This window comes from Microplitis demolitor, chromosome 3 (genome assembly GCF_026212275.2).
Source record: "Microplitis demolitor isolate Queensland-Clemson2020A chromosome 3, iyMicDemo2.1a, whole genome shotgun sequence".
Taxonomy (NCBI): Eukaryota; Metazoa; Arthropoda; class Insecta; order Hymenoptera; family Braconidae; genus Microplitis; species Microplitis demolitor.
In genome coordinates, this window is record NC_068547.1 from 7,346,991 (window position 1) to 7,363,710 (window position 16,720).

Consider the following 16,720-nt stretch of genomic DNA (forward strand, 5'->3'; position numbering starts at 1 on the left):
TAAAAAATAATCAAGTACTCCAATCACAATTCAAAATATTTATCACCATTTATTACATGTAATCGTAAAAAAAACCATATATATATGTATAAAAAAAAGATAAGAAACAAAAATTTAATTACTATTTTTTAAAAGTATCCTGGCACATTCTATTTTATAATATACTTTGTTATTGTACACCAAGATTAAACAATAAAAAAAATACGAATAAAATTGATATTTGAGAAAATAAAAATGTATAAAATTATAAGTTGGTGTAAATATTAATTATTAGTCGTATTAGCTCTTTGTAATTCATTAGAATTAGAATGTCGTGCATGATTCATCATCGATTCAACTTTATTGGCTGTTTCTCTTACTACATCAGATATTTCATCAGGTAGATAATCTAAGGTTGTGATATGCGCTGACAACCTTTTGTACATAGAATCTTTTTGTCCATCTTTTTTATTTCTTCTTTGTTCTTCGAATTTCAATTGTTGTTTAAAGTGAATACCAGTTTTGAGGTACTCAATAGTATTACTAAAATTTTTCTCAGCTTTTTGCATTGTTTTTACAGCACTTACAGCATATTCAACATCATAACATCTTCCTTGCAATTGTCGTTTTAACGCAAGTACTTCAACACGTTTTTCAACCATTGGTGGTAATGCTTTTCTCACATGCTCTTGTAAACGATAAAATGCTAATGATGGTTCATTGGCAACTATATGCATATTTTCAGATATTCGTTCAGTTGCTGAAATATAAATAAAATAAATATATTAATCAATTAATACTATTAAAAACAATACTAATAAACAAAAGTAACAATAACCTTTTTTAACTCGTTGCTCAAACTCTGGATCTGGCTGATATACTTTCGCAGTCATTTTTTAATTATTTAAATAACAAACTTTTTTTTATTTACAAAACACTATCATCAATTTCCAACCAACTTAAATATAAATAACAATAAAATAAGTAAATAGGGAACTGAAATGGAGGCGTGGCTTATAAAACATGTCGGACAGTAGCTTACACTTTCAAATGCGTAACTCATGTGATAGTAGGGTAAATAAATAAAATGTCAAATTTTATAGACATATTATCTTGAACGGGTAAAAACCCAAAGTTATTTTTAATAACTTTCACGCATTTAATTTATCAACTTTTTCCAAATTATTAAAAAATTTTTCAGGTTGCAGTCACTGCGAGACAGGTTGCAAACACGGGACTACGGCCCGTATATACATATGTATAAATATATTTAAAATACATATGTATACATATATTTAAAATAATTTATTAATTATACATTTTTTGTTGTTTTATTTCTATTGGTGTGTTCGGACCCGCCACTCGGTACTTTGACGCTTTTTTTTGCACACGAAATTAACATTAATTTTTATTAATTAATGATCGATTTGAAATACTAAGATTTGTTTCACTTAAATTTCACTTTAATCAATACACTGATAATTAATTCATTTTTTTAAAATTGGTAATTCACTCTGTTTCTACTAATTAAATTTAATTATGAAGTCAAATTTTCCCGGGTATATTGGAAGCGCCTCAGTGCGTCGAGCGGAGAGTCCGAACAGACCATTAATGCAAAAAATACTCAATTTTTGTACTTTTTACGTTTTTTAAATATTCTAACTTCTATTTCAATTTTTATTTCTTAACAATTTGTTCTATAAAATTTATTGATGATGTTAACAGCATGCATTTACTGTGTATTTACTTGACTGTGTAAGCTGTGATTAGTTTGATTTTGAACCACCAGACTGCGTGACCCAGTTCATCAGTTTCCACCCTAATAGCCACTTTAGCCTGAAATTGACAGTAATTGACGTTGAAATTACTTGAAATTTGCTTCCCGACTTTGCCGACAATTTGACAGTAAAAGTTGGAAAGAAAAAATTTTCAGTTAATTTTTGCTCAATTTAGAGGAAACTTTTGATTAGTAAGCAAATTGATACATAAAATTGTTTACAATTTCAGGGTAAAAAAATACTTTAAATTTTAAGTTAAATTAACCATAAATTGAAGTAAAAAAAGATTTGCCTGAAAAGTTGATTTTGAAGTTTGAAAACAATTAGCAATTTTCGGATTTTTTCGCTTAACAAATCAGTTACTAAAAAAAAAGTAAATAAAAATATGCACATGAAAAAATTAAAAAAGCCGTAAGTGGATTTTTTTTTTTTTTTTTTTTTTTTTTTTTTTTTTCATTATAATTTATTGATTTTAAAAATATCAAATAATCATCAGACGTCGGCTAACTTCAGGATCATCTGAAAATTGACAACTTTTTTCTAGTCAACTTTTGAAGTGAATTTGCCCTAATAGCAGTTTGCTTGAGCAAAACTTTACTGTACAAAAGTTTCGTTGAATTTTTTGTCAAATTTCCGACAACTTCGGACTTTTCCATTTTTCACGACAATTTGTATGCTAGCTATTGAATTTGACGTAAATTTACTGCCCGAAATAGAATGCAAATTTAAAATTTTTAATTTTCAATGATCATAATTTAAATATTAGCGCCATTTTTTAACATACCGTTTAATAACCAGAAATCTTTAATACGCATGTGTATTTAATTAAATCGGAAGTTACGTGTTTCGATGATGTTGAATGCCGCCGAAAACGTGGCAGCAAGTAGAGCGCTGTTGGCATTTTTTAATAAAACCTCCAGATCAGTCTTCAAGTCAACTAAATACAATATATTTTCCGTATGCAAAGTGTATCCACGTTGAGCAGGTAAATAATACTAAAAAAATTGTATTAATAATTATAATTTATAAATTTGTTACAATTTTATTATATTAATATAATTTTTAGTCATTAATAATTTAATTTTATTCATCATAATCAATTTGTATTACTAACTTGATAGACAATCATTATTTTTTAAAATAAAAATTAACATATGACAGTAACGAACAAAAAATATAGTTTCATTAATAAATTTTATGTTCTATATTAAATTATTAAATTCTATAATAAAGTATTTTTACTCAGTCAATATTGTATCACAGTTAATAATTTTAAAAAACTATTAATTTATCAAAATCATTTTGTTTTACATGATTTTATTTGATTACAATTTTTATTTTTACAGAATGAAGTTTCAAATTTTTTATTTGGCTATTGCCATTTTATGGGTAACAATTAGTGCTGAAGAAGAACAACAACAACCAGAAGCCGCACGATTATTAGTGTCAAAATATATTTTTAACAAATACCTTGTAGAAAACATGGATATTATTGTTAAGGTATTAATATAACAGATCTGTTCTATAGCCATTCATTTTTATAATATTAAAAGTAACAACTTTTATTTTCAGTATACTGTATATAATGTTGGTAGTGTAGCTGCATTAGAAGTTGAAATAACAGATAATTCATTCCATCCCGATCACTTTAATCACGTTAGTGGTGAATTAAATGCACGAATTGATCGTGTACCACCTGGTAGCAACGTATCTCATACTGTAGTCGTTAGGCCCAGGAAATTTGGATATTTTAACTTTACATCTGCTGAAGTTTTATACAGACGTACCGAAGATGCTTCAAGACTTCAAGTTGCAGTAAGCAGTGCCCCAGGCGAAGGCCTTATTGTATCTTACAGAGATTATGCTAAAAAATTCTCATCTCATGTTGTAAGTTTACAATCTACATTCATATCTTGATAATTTTTTTATATTTAAATTTTATGTTATTCATTTATTTTACAGATTGATTGGATTGCATTTGCTGTTATGACATTACCTTCATTAGCTATTCCGTTTGCTCTCTGGTACTCAAGTAAAACGAAGTATGAAAAACTTTCAAAAAATACTAAAAAGCATTAAAATTCATTCATTGTATAAAACTCATGCAGTTAATGATCAAGTTTGTTATTATCTGGCACTGTTTAACTGGCGTGCTTGTGATATGCGTGAATGTACTCAGCTCAGTTTAATTTTTTTTTTAATAAAATTTTAATTATAATTAATCAAGAAAATAATTGACATTTACTATCATACTTTAATTTTTTAAATTTCTTATTAAACGATATAAAAATGTACCACAATATATATTTGAACGGCATAACTATTAATCGCTCGACTTATGTATCTAATTTAGATTAAATCAGTCAACACAGTTTTTATTCATACTTTTTACTTTAGCAATATTTATTTATTTATAAAAAGAAAATGAATTAAGTATCATGAACACACGTGTATAATATACATTGTCGTAAGAAATGTTAGTGTCAAAACATTTATTAAAAAAATATATCTAATATTTCTCTTTAGTTATTCTTTAAAAATGTTTATAACTAATTAATTATATATATATATTAATGAAAACAAGACTTTTCGCATGACAATGTGTCACTTCGTATTAATGAAAAACAAAATATTTCATTTATTAATTATTACTATTTAATTTAAATTACAATAAAAAATAAATCGCAGTAAAACATTTGATTGAAATTTTGTTTTATCTATTTTTAATATTCAAAGTTGGAAGCATTTTACTTTAATATTACGAGGTAATTTAATTTAATTTATTAAACGTATATATAGTAATTTTTAAATTAACTTATTGATAACTAAAGATAGTCAAACCTTATATGAGTTTTTTTTTCTTTTCAAATCAAGAAATTTAACGATAAAAAGAAAAATTACGTATAAAACAATAGATCGTTAAATTATTAGTAAATGGCAACTAAAGTACATGAATTTTTATATTATATTTTACTATTGGAACTAACTCAAATTACGTTATTCAACGCGTTATTCTTTTTTATTCTTTTCTGTTTAAGAAAATCAAATTTTATCACAAGTCCTCATGAGTATATCAATAACTTATTTAAATTTTTACTAGTTAAGAACAATTAAAGGATATGTTTCGTCTAGTATTTGGCGTATAAAAACCGCGTGGATCACCATACACCGGTTCAAAAGCTGAAAATGGCCTTAAAGGTGATTCTGGACTTCGTTGTGGACTAGATGAATTAATTGTGCGATTCATTGTAGAATTGGCGTTGATATGATTTGGTGATTTTTTTAAAGGTGGTGGACTTTTATCTGCAAAAACACTTGTATTTCTCACAGATAAATTAACACTTGCTATTTTATTTTTCCACATCCAAATCATTGTAATAATAATTATGGCAAATGTAATTATTGTATACTGATGATAGCATAAGCAGTCTATCCAGTTTATACCAGACAATGTATTATATTCATTTTGAGATGTTCTAATAATAAGTGAAATATTTTGTCGAGTAAGATCATTAATTACATTTATTTTTTGACCTTGAATATCGTCTCTGTCTGGCATTAATCGTAAATTAAATTGCAATGTCGACATTGTAGTTAATTCATACGAATTAATTATTACACCTTCTGGTACTTGAAGTGTACTATGTTCTAATACATTTTTAAGTCCATAAATTTGTAGTGTAGCAGTAGCTATAACTTGAGGATTTGTTTTTATAAAAGTAATATCACTTGATTTGATATATATAGGTGGTAAATAAATAACTTCTAAAGCTTTGCCTTCTATATCATGACTATGAGCATTGATTTTAATACGTGTGTCTAGTGTACTAGAAACTATTGTCGGTGTACCAATTGGAATAATGTCACAGTAGTAAAAACCACTTACAATATCAAATCGTGGTTTAGCAATGAACAAATCTTTAATATTTATTGATGATATTGTTGATACAATTTGCACAGTACATGTGAAAGGATAAGAGTCTAACGTAAATGATGTACGTGTACGACAACCACCTAAGCCTCTTGCTAAAACGTTATTTTCTTTAATACCTTCATCTTTACTTTTTAATACAAGAGGTACACTAAATATTTCCATTCCTGTAATATTTTTACCTCGCAAGGATACCAATGATATTTTTGATATTGGTTCAACGTTAACTTCAATATCATCTTGTTTATGGTCAGTTAAACTGTGTCTTACAAATGTTTGTCCTGGAGTTTTAGCTCTTCCTATTCCAGTTACCGCATCAACTGATAGAACTTCAGGTACTGATGATTGCCAAAATCCTGGATCACCGGTTTTAGCTGATAAAAGAGGCATTGAAAAACATACAATATCACCGACAGTTAGTACTGTTTTTGATGGGAATATAATATCACCAATCATCATGTGAACATAATCAAATATACCTGTTGTATATTTATCACTGTAAACTTTTGCTACTAATTCACCATTATTATGAAATTTGACATTTACTTGATTACTAGATTGTCTTGATGTAAATGTAACTAAATCACCGCGATTAGAAATAGTATCGAATTTTAATTCAGCGGCATGAAATTTATTTCCAATATTATCAAAATACTCAACTATATAAGTTAATTCCATTCCTTTTGGTAAAATATTTAATTCTTCACCATCACGTATTCGTACATTTGAGCTTAATGATAACATCATATAATGAACAGGTTTAACATCAATAATAATTCTCATAGACTGTTTTCGATTGTAAGACTCAATATTTGTTATTGATATTATTGTTTTACCTAATGAATGACCAGATTTAACAAAACCATTTTTATCGACACTCACTGTTTTGGTAGTAGTTAATGCATTTGGTTCATCAGATTCATTTGAATTTCCAGATAATACTATTTTATAACTTGTAACACCAGAATTATCTTTATTTGTTTTTAATTTTATACTAGAATTTGGTGTCATAAGTATAACTGGAAGCCCAGTGGAAATTTCTGGATTAATTAAACTTAACTCTTCAATTATTTCAATTTTAAGGAATGTACTAAATGTTATATCATCTTTAAAACTAGATGATATTTTAGATGGTATTGTAACATTTAAATAAACAGTTGATAATCCTGGTTTCAATGCTGTTGCTCTTAGTGTTACTTCATTCTGATATCGTATATTAATTCTCGTACCTTCATACATGTTGTGTAAATTTATTATATTCGAATCACTAGAATACCATGTGAATACAAGTAATGATTTCAAGGATCCGATTACTAAAGGTGTCAGTTGATCTGGTATTCCAAATGCCCAAAGTGGAATAGTTGCACCTACTTTTATTCTTGTAGTTGGTGTTACAATTCTTATTCCTTCCAATTCAATTACGTGAATGTCTATAAAATCTTCTGAATAAACTATTTTAGTACCTTGTGAATCTAGACCAACAGCTTTTGCAATTACTCTAGTATGACCCAGTGCTTTACCCTCTGAAATTCCATCATTATTTATAGTCACAATATTATCATCATCAACGGTAAATTCAATTTGTGCATTTGCAGGTCCACCAGTTGTCATAATTTGATAAATTGTTCCAATTAATATTGTTATATTTTTGTGTACGACTTTCAATGGCATAAATACTTGAATAATACTTGATTCACTACGTATTTCCTTATCACCTAAACCACTAACAAAACTAAGTCTTGATTCACCTTCATCAATACCATGGATCATGTAGTGTATTTGTGAATAAGGTGGATTGCCTTGTTCATTAATTGGCAATCTTATTATTTCAATAAATTTATTATCTACTTCTGGTCGAAGATCAAATGCTTCTAATGATGGCAATTCTATCAAATTACCAGTAGTATCAAATAATTTAACTACTGCTGAAATACATTTGTCCTTTTCAACTTTATTTACACTATTTATTTCAATTTCAGCTAATAGTTGAACTTGAATTTCTGCAAACGCTGGTGTGGATTCTAAACACAGATCTTTTAAAGCTATTTGAAGTACGCCCGCTTTTTTAGGGATAATACTTATTGTTCTTGTTGGTTCAATATAACGTACATCTGCAATATCATCAGCACTCAGTATAAATTCATAATAACCAGATCCTTGATTTACTTGCAATGAATATTTAGCATTCGGATCATTTAATAATTTTATTTTGTTTGGAGTTATCATCGTATCATTAACTAATAGTACATTTATTTCTGCTGTTATACGCGGAGTTACTAAAGTACCTTTTTCGGTGGTTATTGGAAATGGTGGCCATTCTGGTGCTATTTTGAGTTTTGCCAGTATGTACTTTTGATAGTCAGTAATTTTAGCTGATATTGTCAGTGTACCCATATGCTTTTTTGGAATAACAATTTGATAATGAGTTAATGGCAATATAACATTATAATCAACAAAAGTTTCTTCGAAAATTCCAGGTGATATTTCAAATAATCCAATACCCGATGGTTTTAATGCCCATTCAATATTGAGACTTGTGATATTATCAAAACGTTTACCATCTTCATCTTTTACCGTAACAATAAGTTTTAGAGGTTTATTAGCATGTACCATTATTCTTTCAGCATTATTACTAATTGGACAATTTTGACTGTCTTTAAATTCTGGTTGAAGATAAATGTATCTAGGTTTACCACAAATTACTTGTACCATTGCAGTAGCACCAGTACTATGACAATTAGGTAAAAATGGTTTATTAAATACTTTATATGTTAATGTTGCTTGACCTAAAGCACGACAAGTAACTTTAAATACTGATACACCACCAGTATTATCTTGTTCATCAATTTGAACTATTTCTTCATCTGAAACTGAGATTTCTCGAGTAAAACTATTTATTTTACCTGTCCATGGATGCGGACCACCTGTGAAAATAATTTTTCTGGAGGATCCAACAGCAAGAAGAGTTTCAGCACTTGATGGATGAATTGAAGTTAAAGGTTTATAAGCCGATACAGTAACATTATCCATAAGATATTGTCCATTAGTACGATAAGCTACTGTAATACTTGAAGATCCAATGTCAGTTCCTACTACTGTTAAAGTTGTACATGATATACCGATTGGTTCAACTAATTCACTTGTTGCATTGCGTACAAAGTTGTTATCAGAAATATATATTTCAAATAAGGTATCACGGCAATCAGTGAATAGCATTTCTTTTGCTTCTGGTGTATTGTTTAATTTACCATACAATGCAACATGTAAATGAATTGGTTCACCTGTAGCTGCCTCCATACTATATTGAATAATTTCCAACTTGGATGGCAACATAACATAAACTTTTGCTCTATCATTATTGTATTGATTGCGAGCCATTGATACAACTATATCACTAGTACCTTGATTTAAAATTCTTACAACTCCATTTTGACTTACAGTAGCTATTGATGGTTGTCTTGAGTTCCATACGTATGTACCATCACCTCCACTTGCTTTTAGAGGTACATCTAATCTATTAAATTTATAAAATTATTACATAACAAATAATTTATTAACATTATCGTATTTATATAAATAGTTTATGATTGTATGAAAATATATTACCGTGATTTACTTTTGGGATCCCAAGGTACAGCTAATATTTTTGGACTAATAATCACCGGTGTGTGAATGACTAAATCAGCTTTAGCAACCAGTGGTGTGCTTAATGGAATTTTTTTACCGTTTTTATCAATTACACCATGTAATTTAGCCTCGACAGTAGTTGTACCACAAGAAATAGGAACACCAACAACGTAAGTACCATTTTTACTTGTTAATTTTGAATGAAAATATTTTGAATCAATAGTCATTATTACTTCAACACCATCTCCAATGTAAAACTTATGATCTTTACTACAATATAAAAATATATTATTTTAAACTAAAAAAAAATTTTTAATATTTACAAAAGACAAATAATAACTAAAAATACTTACGCATCAAATAATTCAACGACAATTTCATGTGTTTCACCCAATATTAATCCACGATTTCTGTTAGGTAAAACGGTAATCGTAATATATTCAACAGAATTAACATGAACAACAGCAGTTGGAAGAACAATACTATAATCTTCATTAACATTTTTATCATGAAGCAGTACTTTAGTTTTTCCAGGTAATAATGCATATGCTTTACCACTATCATTATCTATATCCAAAATATCAGGATGCTCAGCTTCTAAGTAATATTGACTAAACGGCAAATTTATTTCTTCCAAACGTCCCTGATGCACTTGCATTATTTTGTATTTAATATTATCGTATGCCATTATTGTCAGATCAGTTGGTATAATAATAATATTCGCAACAACAATTAATTCCACTTCAACAGATGGTACATCTTTGTACTCTAAATGAGGTAATTTAGCTGCCACTTTAGCTGTACCAGTTTTAACACCTTCCAATAAAACAATGCTACCTTTTTTTCCAGTGCCATCGAGCATTGCAACTGTAGGAGGTGTTTCGTATGGTGATTCTTGAAAGGTTATGAATCTTAATACACTATCAGGTGTTTCTACACTTGAACTTTTATCCCCATTGCCAATGGTCCATGTAAATTCAACTCCAGCCAAAGTTGTAAATTCATTTCCTTGTTCATCTTGTGCTCTTACTTCAAATGCCTCAGGAGCTTCTTCAATAAATAATTCTCTCGTCGTTGTTACTAAGTTTAAAGAATATATCATATCAACAATTACATCACAACGTAAAAATTGACCAGTATTTATGTCTTCTGCCAGTACTATCGCTGTGTTACGAGTTAAATCTCTGGAAACACTTTGTACCACAACTGCTGATGAACATGTATGATCGGGATTTTCATTCATGGGAATTAAATGGACAACATCTAAGCGTGATGTCGACCTAATTTATAATAATAATAATAATAATTTATTAGATCCATTTGTTAGTTAATAATATTTATATAAATAATCTTATAATAAAAAAATATTTTTACCATTGGTAACAACCTCCTTCGGTTACTTCCAGCGTAAAATTAACTGGAAAGTCATTGAATATTGGTAATAAAACTCTTGGTACATTGAGTCGTGATGCCGATGCAATATTCCACGTCGATTGCGTTGTAGCGCAAATTATAAATATTATTATTTCCAATAAAAATTTTAATCCCGCCATAATTTGTTACTACATGTGTTTGCAAGAACTTTGCGGCTGTTGGCGGCCTTCAGTAAAGCCGCAAAGTATAAAATGACTCGATGGAATTAACCTTTAAATTTTAAGCATCGTATCAAGAATCCACCTTTTGTGATAATTTTAAACTCATATGTGTGTTCTGTTGATAAGATAGTTAGCTACCTTAGTAGCACCCCTGATAGCCACACTTCAAATATACCCTAATAGCTACTTTAGCCTGAAATTGACAGCAATTGAACATAGAAATTGCTTGAAATTTGCTGACAATTTGATAGCAAAAGTTACCCTGATAGCCACATTCTAAATATAATTGATTAGCAAGTTCTACAGTGAAGCATTTACGGTTAACTTAACAATAAGTTTCTGGTAAGCCTTAACTGGATAATTCTTGCGTACAAGTTGATGCAAATCTGTGGTCGTCATCTGAATGTAATTTGACAGAAAAACTTGCCGTCAATTTCAAGTAAAACTTTCAATCAACTTAACGTCATTGTCTGACAGTAGTCAAATTGAATTCAAGTTACAGACAATTTACTGTCAACTTCAGGGAACTGCTTGCTCTCCAATACTTTCCTTTAAGTTGACTTCAGAATACGGCTGTAGCTTGAAATTAACTTACAGTCAAGGTGGCTATCAGGGTAAGAAGAAAAATGTGCGGTGAATTTTTCTTTAATTTAGAGGTAACTTCCCTGATAGTCAAGTTCCATAAATTGACGACAACTTTCCGAGAAAATTGTCGACAACTTTCAGCTCGTGTAACTGGTTGCCGACACGTTGCTCAGAAATTTAATGACAGGTTGTGGCAGTAGATTGTCGCTAAGTTTCTTAGCAACTTGTAGTCAACAGTTACACAACTGAAAGTTGTCGACAACTTGTCGTCAAGTTGGTCGCAACTTATGTACACCAACTTTCTGATCAGAAACTCTGACTATCTGGATTTTTACTTTTTATTTTTTACAGTTCATATATCTCATTAAATATTGATTTTAAAGATTCAACTTATATGAACTTTTTTGTAGAAAACTAAATTTTCTATAAAAAATGTTCTATTTTTTTTTCGGAAAGTCAACCGTTTACAACAAAAGACCTCTAATTTAATAGGAAATCAGACTTTAATGGCCTTAACGCGAACTGTAGTTGAAGGTACCGCTAAACACATATTTTAAAGGCTTTTTTTTAAGAACATATGATTTCCTTCTTATCAAACTTTGAACTAATAAGATATGTTAATATGGGGCTGAGTTTTAGTCGACAAGAAAAAATCCAGATTTACATGCTTTTAGCACAGAAAACTTCAACGATATGGTTCCGGTTCTTAAAATTAATATTAAGAGCTCAAAATCGAACTGAATTTTTATTTTTATCTGTAGAACAAGATTTTCGATGGGGAATGAAAAAAAAAATTAATTCGTTTTAAATGGAGCCTGCTTATCATTTAATTCTTCCAATACATATTAAGATTACAATTTTAAATGAAAAATTCTCATCGCATAATAAATAATAAATTGACAGCGTAGATATGCGTTGCAAGCGTGCTTTTTGAATTCTTTAAACTTTTTTCATGTTTACTCACATCGAGACTTGAAGATTGAATGTCTGGTTTAAATTTATCAGGGTGATTCCAGCCTAGTTGACTATTCTTCGCCAAAGATGAACTACTTTGCGAACTGAAATCTAATTTTGAACTAATGTAGAAAAACTATAGAATCTCTCCAATGCTAACTCCCTAAGATACACAACTTTATAGCTGCCCTGATTAAACAAAACGATTTGTGACGATTAAAAACGATTAAAAATTAAATCATCATTAATTGTCTTTAATCGTCATAATCGTCATGGATTTTCAGATTTAATCGTCCTAAATCGTCAAAAGACGATTTATTATTTTACGATTAAAAACGATTCATGACGATTAAAATTTTTAATCGTCATCAATCGTTTTTAATCTTCAATCGGAACCAGAAATTACAATATTATTTTACGATTGAAAACGATTCATGACAATTTGAAATTTTTAATCGTCATGAATCGTCTTTAATCGTCAAATAATATTGTAATTTCTGGTTCTGATTGAAGATTAAAAACGATTTATGACAACTTGACATTTTAAATCGTCATGAATCGTCTTTAATCGTAAAATAATATTGTAATTTCTGGTTCCGAATGAAGATTAAAAACGATTCATGACGACTTGAAATTTTTAATCGTCACGAATCGTCTATTAATTATTAAAGAAGATAAAAAACAATAAAATTTTTAATCTTTTTTAATCCTGTCGAATCGTCAATTGACGATTCACGACGATTTAAAACGATTAAAAACTTAATCGTTTTAAATTCTCTCGAATCGTCAATTGACGGTTCGCGACGATTTGTGACAATTAAAACAGTTTTAATCGTCACAAATCGTTTTGTTTAATCAGGGTGATTTCTTTCTCCTTTCTTAGTGATAATTTTCGACTTTTTTTATAATAATAGTTTAGTTATTATATGCAATTCGAAATGGTTAGCGAGAAATGATTCAATATGCGTACCGATAGGCATCTTTATTTAGAAAATCTCATAGAATTCAATAGATTCTCATAAATTCCTATGGAGATTTTATAAGAATCAAAGAGTTCTATGAGAAGTGCTCTAGTTAAGTATAGGGCCTTAGACATATGTACAGCTATAAGAATCTATCGGATTTTGTAAGCAGAGATTGCAAAAAAAAAAAACACTACTTTTTTCTATAACCGACGAAAGATATTTGGAACCGATATCAACAAAAAAAAAAATAACTGTGAGATAATCAAATTTTATAACGATACTTTTGGAAGTGTAAGTTTTATAGGTACTTTTTATTGATATTGTATGACATATATTAATAGTAACATTTTTTTAAAATCATTCTACGATTGCTAACATTTTTTTTCAAAAAATTCGTAACCTAAAAAAAATAATTCGAATACATTTCTATAGAAATTTATCAACTAAAACAAAACATCCAAACCAAGATTAATTAAATTAATATAAAAGTTTGAAATTCATTTTGCGATAGAGTAATATGAATTGTTACTATTATCACCAATAGCAGAATTTGCATCAATGCAAGTATATTGTCTGTTTGTTTGGATATACTAAAATTACAACTGTATAAAAAAGCACAAGAACGTTCCAAAAATTTGAGAAAACATACAAATAACATATTTCACCAAGATTTACAGTGGTATAAAAGTCTATTGAACAAATTATGAATTAATGATTTTTTAAACATGAGCCTTCATGTTTTCAGTTTGTCAATGACGATAATATTTTGTATTTGTTTGTTGGCTATTAAAAAGTTAATTTATCTGAACATTTTTATCATCACTTCATGTTTTAGCTATATCCATTGGGCAGCCAGCAGATGTATTAGTAATAGGTAACGACGATTGAGGTCCACCAGAACTAATTATAGTTGGTGGAATTGCAGGTTTAATAAATCTGTCAGAAGTACGTCTGTTTGAAGAAGGAGCTATATGCCCAATACTTGATGGTGGAGAGCTGGAAAATGGAAGTACTATTGGTTGGCCGCATGCAAAACAGCGATTAGATGTAAAGCTGTCACGTGTGGTAGAGCCAACTATATTGATTCCAGGGCTCAGAGGTCTAGATGAGCTTGGCGACGGATTGTGTGGTATTGGACTTGATACTGTTCGGTTCCTTATGTTGCTGCCTGACATAACAATCTCATTATAATGACGTTCTTCTTCCATTTCTAAACTGGATTCAGATTCTGACAAATGTCTACAAAGAGCTTCCCGACGTTCGACTTCCAACTGTAATTTCCGCTGCAGTCTCAAATTTTCTTCTTTTATATGTTTTTCTTCATTGACATAGCGCTGCATTTTTTCGGTGTGTTCTTGTTGTGACATTAAGAGAGTGTGTCTCAATCTTGCGACTTCACTTCTAAGAGTTTGAATGTGTGTACTAAGATTTGTTGCAGCATCACCATTGCTTATTTCCCTTGGAGAAGTTGGATCAGAAACTGGTTGATCTAACTTTATTTGAAGCATTCTTTTCTCAGCTTCTAATTTATCCATTCTTTTCCATAGCTTATTCACTAATGCTTCTTGTTCTTGTTCTAAAGTATTTTCCAATTCAACTTTTTCTCTACGTAACTGTTCCAAATTACTTTGTTTTGCCAAAGTTTCAGCTTCTAATTTTTCAATTTTTCGCATCAACTTATTCACTAAACACTCTTGCTCTTGCTCTAGAGTTTGCTCTAATTTACATTTTTCTTGTCTTAGCTGATTCAATTTCCTTGATAAATCATTAGTTAGGCATTCTTCCTCTTGCTCATAATGATGAGCTAATGTTTCTTTTTCTTTTTTTAAAGCTTGAATTTTTTTTAATAAAGTATTACTGATGAATTCTTCTTCTTGTTCTGCTTTGGCTTGCTGAAAAATTAGAAAAATATGAAAAGTTTAAAGAAAAAAAAGATTTCACTCTTGAATCAATATATCTATAATATAACTTACAATGATCACTGAAGCCTGTCGGAGTCCACGATTTTCTTCTTGAAGAGCCTTCACTCGAAGTTTATAAGTTTCAAGTTCAACTTTCAATACTCGGTTATGCTGTTGGAGAGATTCTATACGCTTTTGCAATTGCTCCCGAGTTATCGGTGACGGAGGCATCATAATTGGCCCTCCGTCTATAGAACTTGAGTCGCTTTCGGATGCACTATCACGGTCAGCCATCTTATTTTTCACTTAAAAAATTTGATGATTTACAAAAAATTATAATGACTCGAATTGTTAAATTCCATTAAAGTCTTATTTTAACTATCACGTAATGTGTTAATAAAAACTTTACGAGAGCGAAAAATTCTCAAGAATTATAAGATATTTCATTAAGCAAACATGTTTAGTATCACCAACATGTGGTCATAACAGTGATCAATGATTAAACAAATCAGCTGTTTCCAGAACTATGAAGCAGTGACACTCAAAGTGTATTCCATGGTCAAGTCAAGTCCGGATAGCCAGATTCCCGAAAAGAGAGTTACTACTGTATTATAAAACGAGCTTAAAGGAAAATGTTACCTTTAAGTTAACAGTAAATTGTCTGTAAACTCGAATTCAATTTGACTGTCAGACAATGATGTTAAGTTGATTGAAATTCCATTACAAATTGACGGCAAATTTTTCTGTTAAATTACATTCGGATGACGGCAGTAGATTTGCATCAACTTGGACGCAAGTAATTTGAAGTGTGGCTATCAGGGTGCATTCTAATTCGGATAGTAAATTTACGTCAAATTGAATGGCAAGTTGCATACAAATCGTCGTAAAAAACGGAAAAGTCCGAAGTTTACGGAGATTTGACGAAAAATTCAAGGAAACTTTTGTAAGTAAATTTTTGCTGAAGTAAACTGTGCTATTAGGAAATGAGCCTAACTGTTCTCTTTCCAATCCTTATAGCCACACTTCGTACGGCTATCAGGATAGAGCAGAAGTTCACAAAAGTTTCCTTGAATTTTTCGTCAAATGTCTATCAACTTTTGACTTTTTCGTTTTTGACGTCAATTTGTATGCAACTTGCTATTCAATTTGACGTTAATTTACTGCTTGGATTAGAATGTAAATTCACCTCAAAAGTTGACTAGAAATAAGTTGTCGACAATTAGCAGGCACATTTTCAGTCCAATTTATGGTTAATTTGACTCAAAAAATTGTAAAGTATTTTTTACCGTGATGTTGTAGGCAATTTCATGAATAAATTTTCTTATCTTCTGGATGGTAAAGATGAACATTAGCGAATTTTTTTTTCTAGCAAAAAGTTAACTCTAAATTGAACAAAACAAAGAAC

General features: G+C 29.6%; 4 protein-coding genes across 4 annotated transcripts; 1 reads left to right on the top strand and 3 right to left on the bottom strand.

Annotated features, from left to right (window-relative positions):
• Positions 1 to 23: 23 nt before the first annotated feature.
• On the bottom strand, positions 24 to 1,022 carry LOC103572657 (BLOC-1-related complex subunit 8 homolog). Its single transcript, XM_008551357.3, has 2 exons — positions 818 to 1,022; positions 24 to 739 (listed from the first exon to the last, which is right to left on the bottom strand). Exons 1-2 carry the CDS (start codon positions 870 to 872, stop codon positions 264 to 266), a joined length of 531 nt encoding a protein of 176 aa, XP_008549579.1. The 5' UTR covers positions 873 to 1,022; the 3' UTR covers positions 24 to 263.
• A 1,610-nt stretch (positions 1,023 to 2,632) lies between these two features.
• On the top strand, positions 2,633 to 4,135 carry LOC103572656 (translocon-associated protein subunit beta). The gene is made up of 4 exons (XM_008551356.3): positions 2,633 to 2,742; positions 3,104 to 3,257; positions 3,330 to 3,644; positions 3,720 to 4,135. The coding sequence occupies exons 1-4, from the start codon at positions 2,717 to 2,719 to the stop codon at positions 3,834 to 3,836; spliced, it is 612 nt and encodes a 203-aa protein (XP_008549578.1). The 5' UTR covers positions 2,633 to 2,716; the 3' UTR covers positions 3,837 to 4,135.
• A 236-nt stretch (positions 4,136 to 4,371) lies between these two features.
• LOC103572655 (nuclear pore membrane glycoprotein 210) lies at positions 4,372 to 10,886 on the bottom strand. The gene is made up of 4 exons (XM_008551355.2): positions 10,690 to 10,886; positions 9,669 to 10,595; positions 9,295 to 9,585; positions 4,372 to 9,202 (listed from the first exon to the last, which is right to left on the bottom strand). Exons 1-4 carry the CDS (start codon positions 10,866 to 10,868, stop codon positions 4,858 to 4,860), a joined length of 5,742 nt encoding a protein of 1,913 aa, XP_008549577.1. The 5' UTR covers positions 10,869 to 10,886; the 3' UTR covers positions 4,372 to 4,857.
• A 2,804-nt stretch (positions 10,887 to 13,690) lies between these two features.
• On the bottom strand, positions 13,691 to 16,049 carry LOC103572653 (coiled-coil domain-containing protein 6). Its single transcript, XM_008551354.2, has 2 exons — positions 15,388 to 16,049; positions 13,691 to 15,306 (listed from the first exon to the last, which is right to left on the bottom strand). Exons 1-2 carry the CDS (start codon positions 15,607 to 15,609, stop codon positions 14,239 to 14,241), a joined length of 1,290 nt encoding a protein of 429 aa, XP_008549576.1. The 5' UTR covers positions 15,610 to 16,049; the 3' UTR covers positions 13,691 to 14,238.
• Between the last annotated feature and the right edge of the window lie 671 nt (positions 16,050 to 16,720).

What these genes read in the sequence shown, in the direction of transcription:
- LOC103572657 (XM_008551357.3), bottom strand. Translation starts at nt 872, where the DNA reads ATGACTGCGAAAGTATATCAGCCAGATCCAGAGTTTGAGCAACGAGTT. An exon ending in TGAGCAACGAGTTAAAAAAG is followed by an intron (nt 740 to 817) that starts GTTATTGTTACT and finishes TTTATATTTCAG; the next exon opens with CAACTGAACGAATATCTGAA.
- LOC103572656 (XM_008551356.3), top strand. Translation starts at nt 2,717, where the DNA reads ATGCAAAGTGTATCCACGTTGAGCAG. An exon ending in ACATGGATATTATTGTTAAG is followed by an intron (nt 3,258 to 3,329) that starts GTATTAATATAA and finishes TTTTATTTTCAG; the next exon opens with TATACTGTATATAATGTTGG. An exon ending in AAAAATTCTCATCTCATGTT is followed by an intron (nt 3,645 to 3,719) that starts GTAAGTTTACAA and finishes TTTATTTTACAG; the next exon opens with ATTGATTGGATTGCATTTGC.
- LOC103572655 (XM_008551355.2), bottom strand. Translation starts at nt 10,868, where the DNA reads ATGGCGGGATTAAAATTTTTATTGGAAATAATAATATTTATAATTTGC. An exon ending in GTCGTTGAATTATTTGATGC is followed by an intron (nt 9,586 to 9,668) that starts GTAAGTATTTTT and finishes TTTATATTGTAG; the next exon opens with TAAAGATCATAAGTTTTACA. An exon ending in GATCCCAAAAGTAAATCACG is followed by an intron (nt 9,203 to 9,294) that starts GTAATATATTTT and finishes TAAATTTAATAG; the next exon opens with ATTAGATGTACCTCTAAAAG.
- LOC103572653 (XM_008551354.2), bottom strand. Translation starts at nt 15,609, where the DNA reads ATGGCTGACCGTGATAGTGCATCCGAAAGCGACTCAAGTTCTATAGAC. An exon ending in GACAGGCTTCAGTGATCATT is followed by an intron (nt 15,307 to 15,387) that starts GTAAGTTATATT and finishes CTAATTTTTCAG; the next exon opens with CAAGCCAAAGCAGAACAAGA.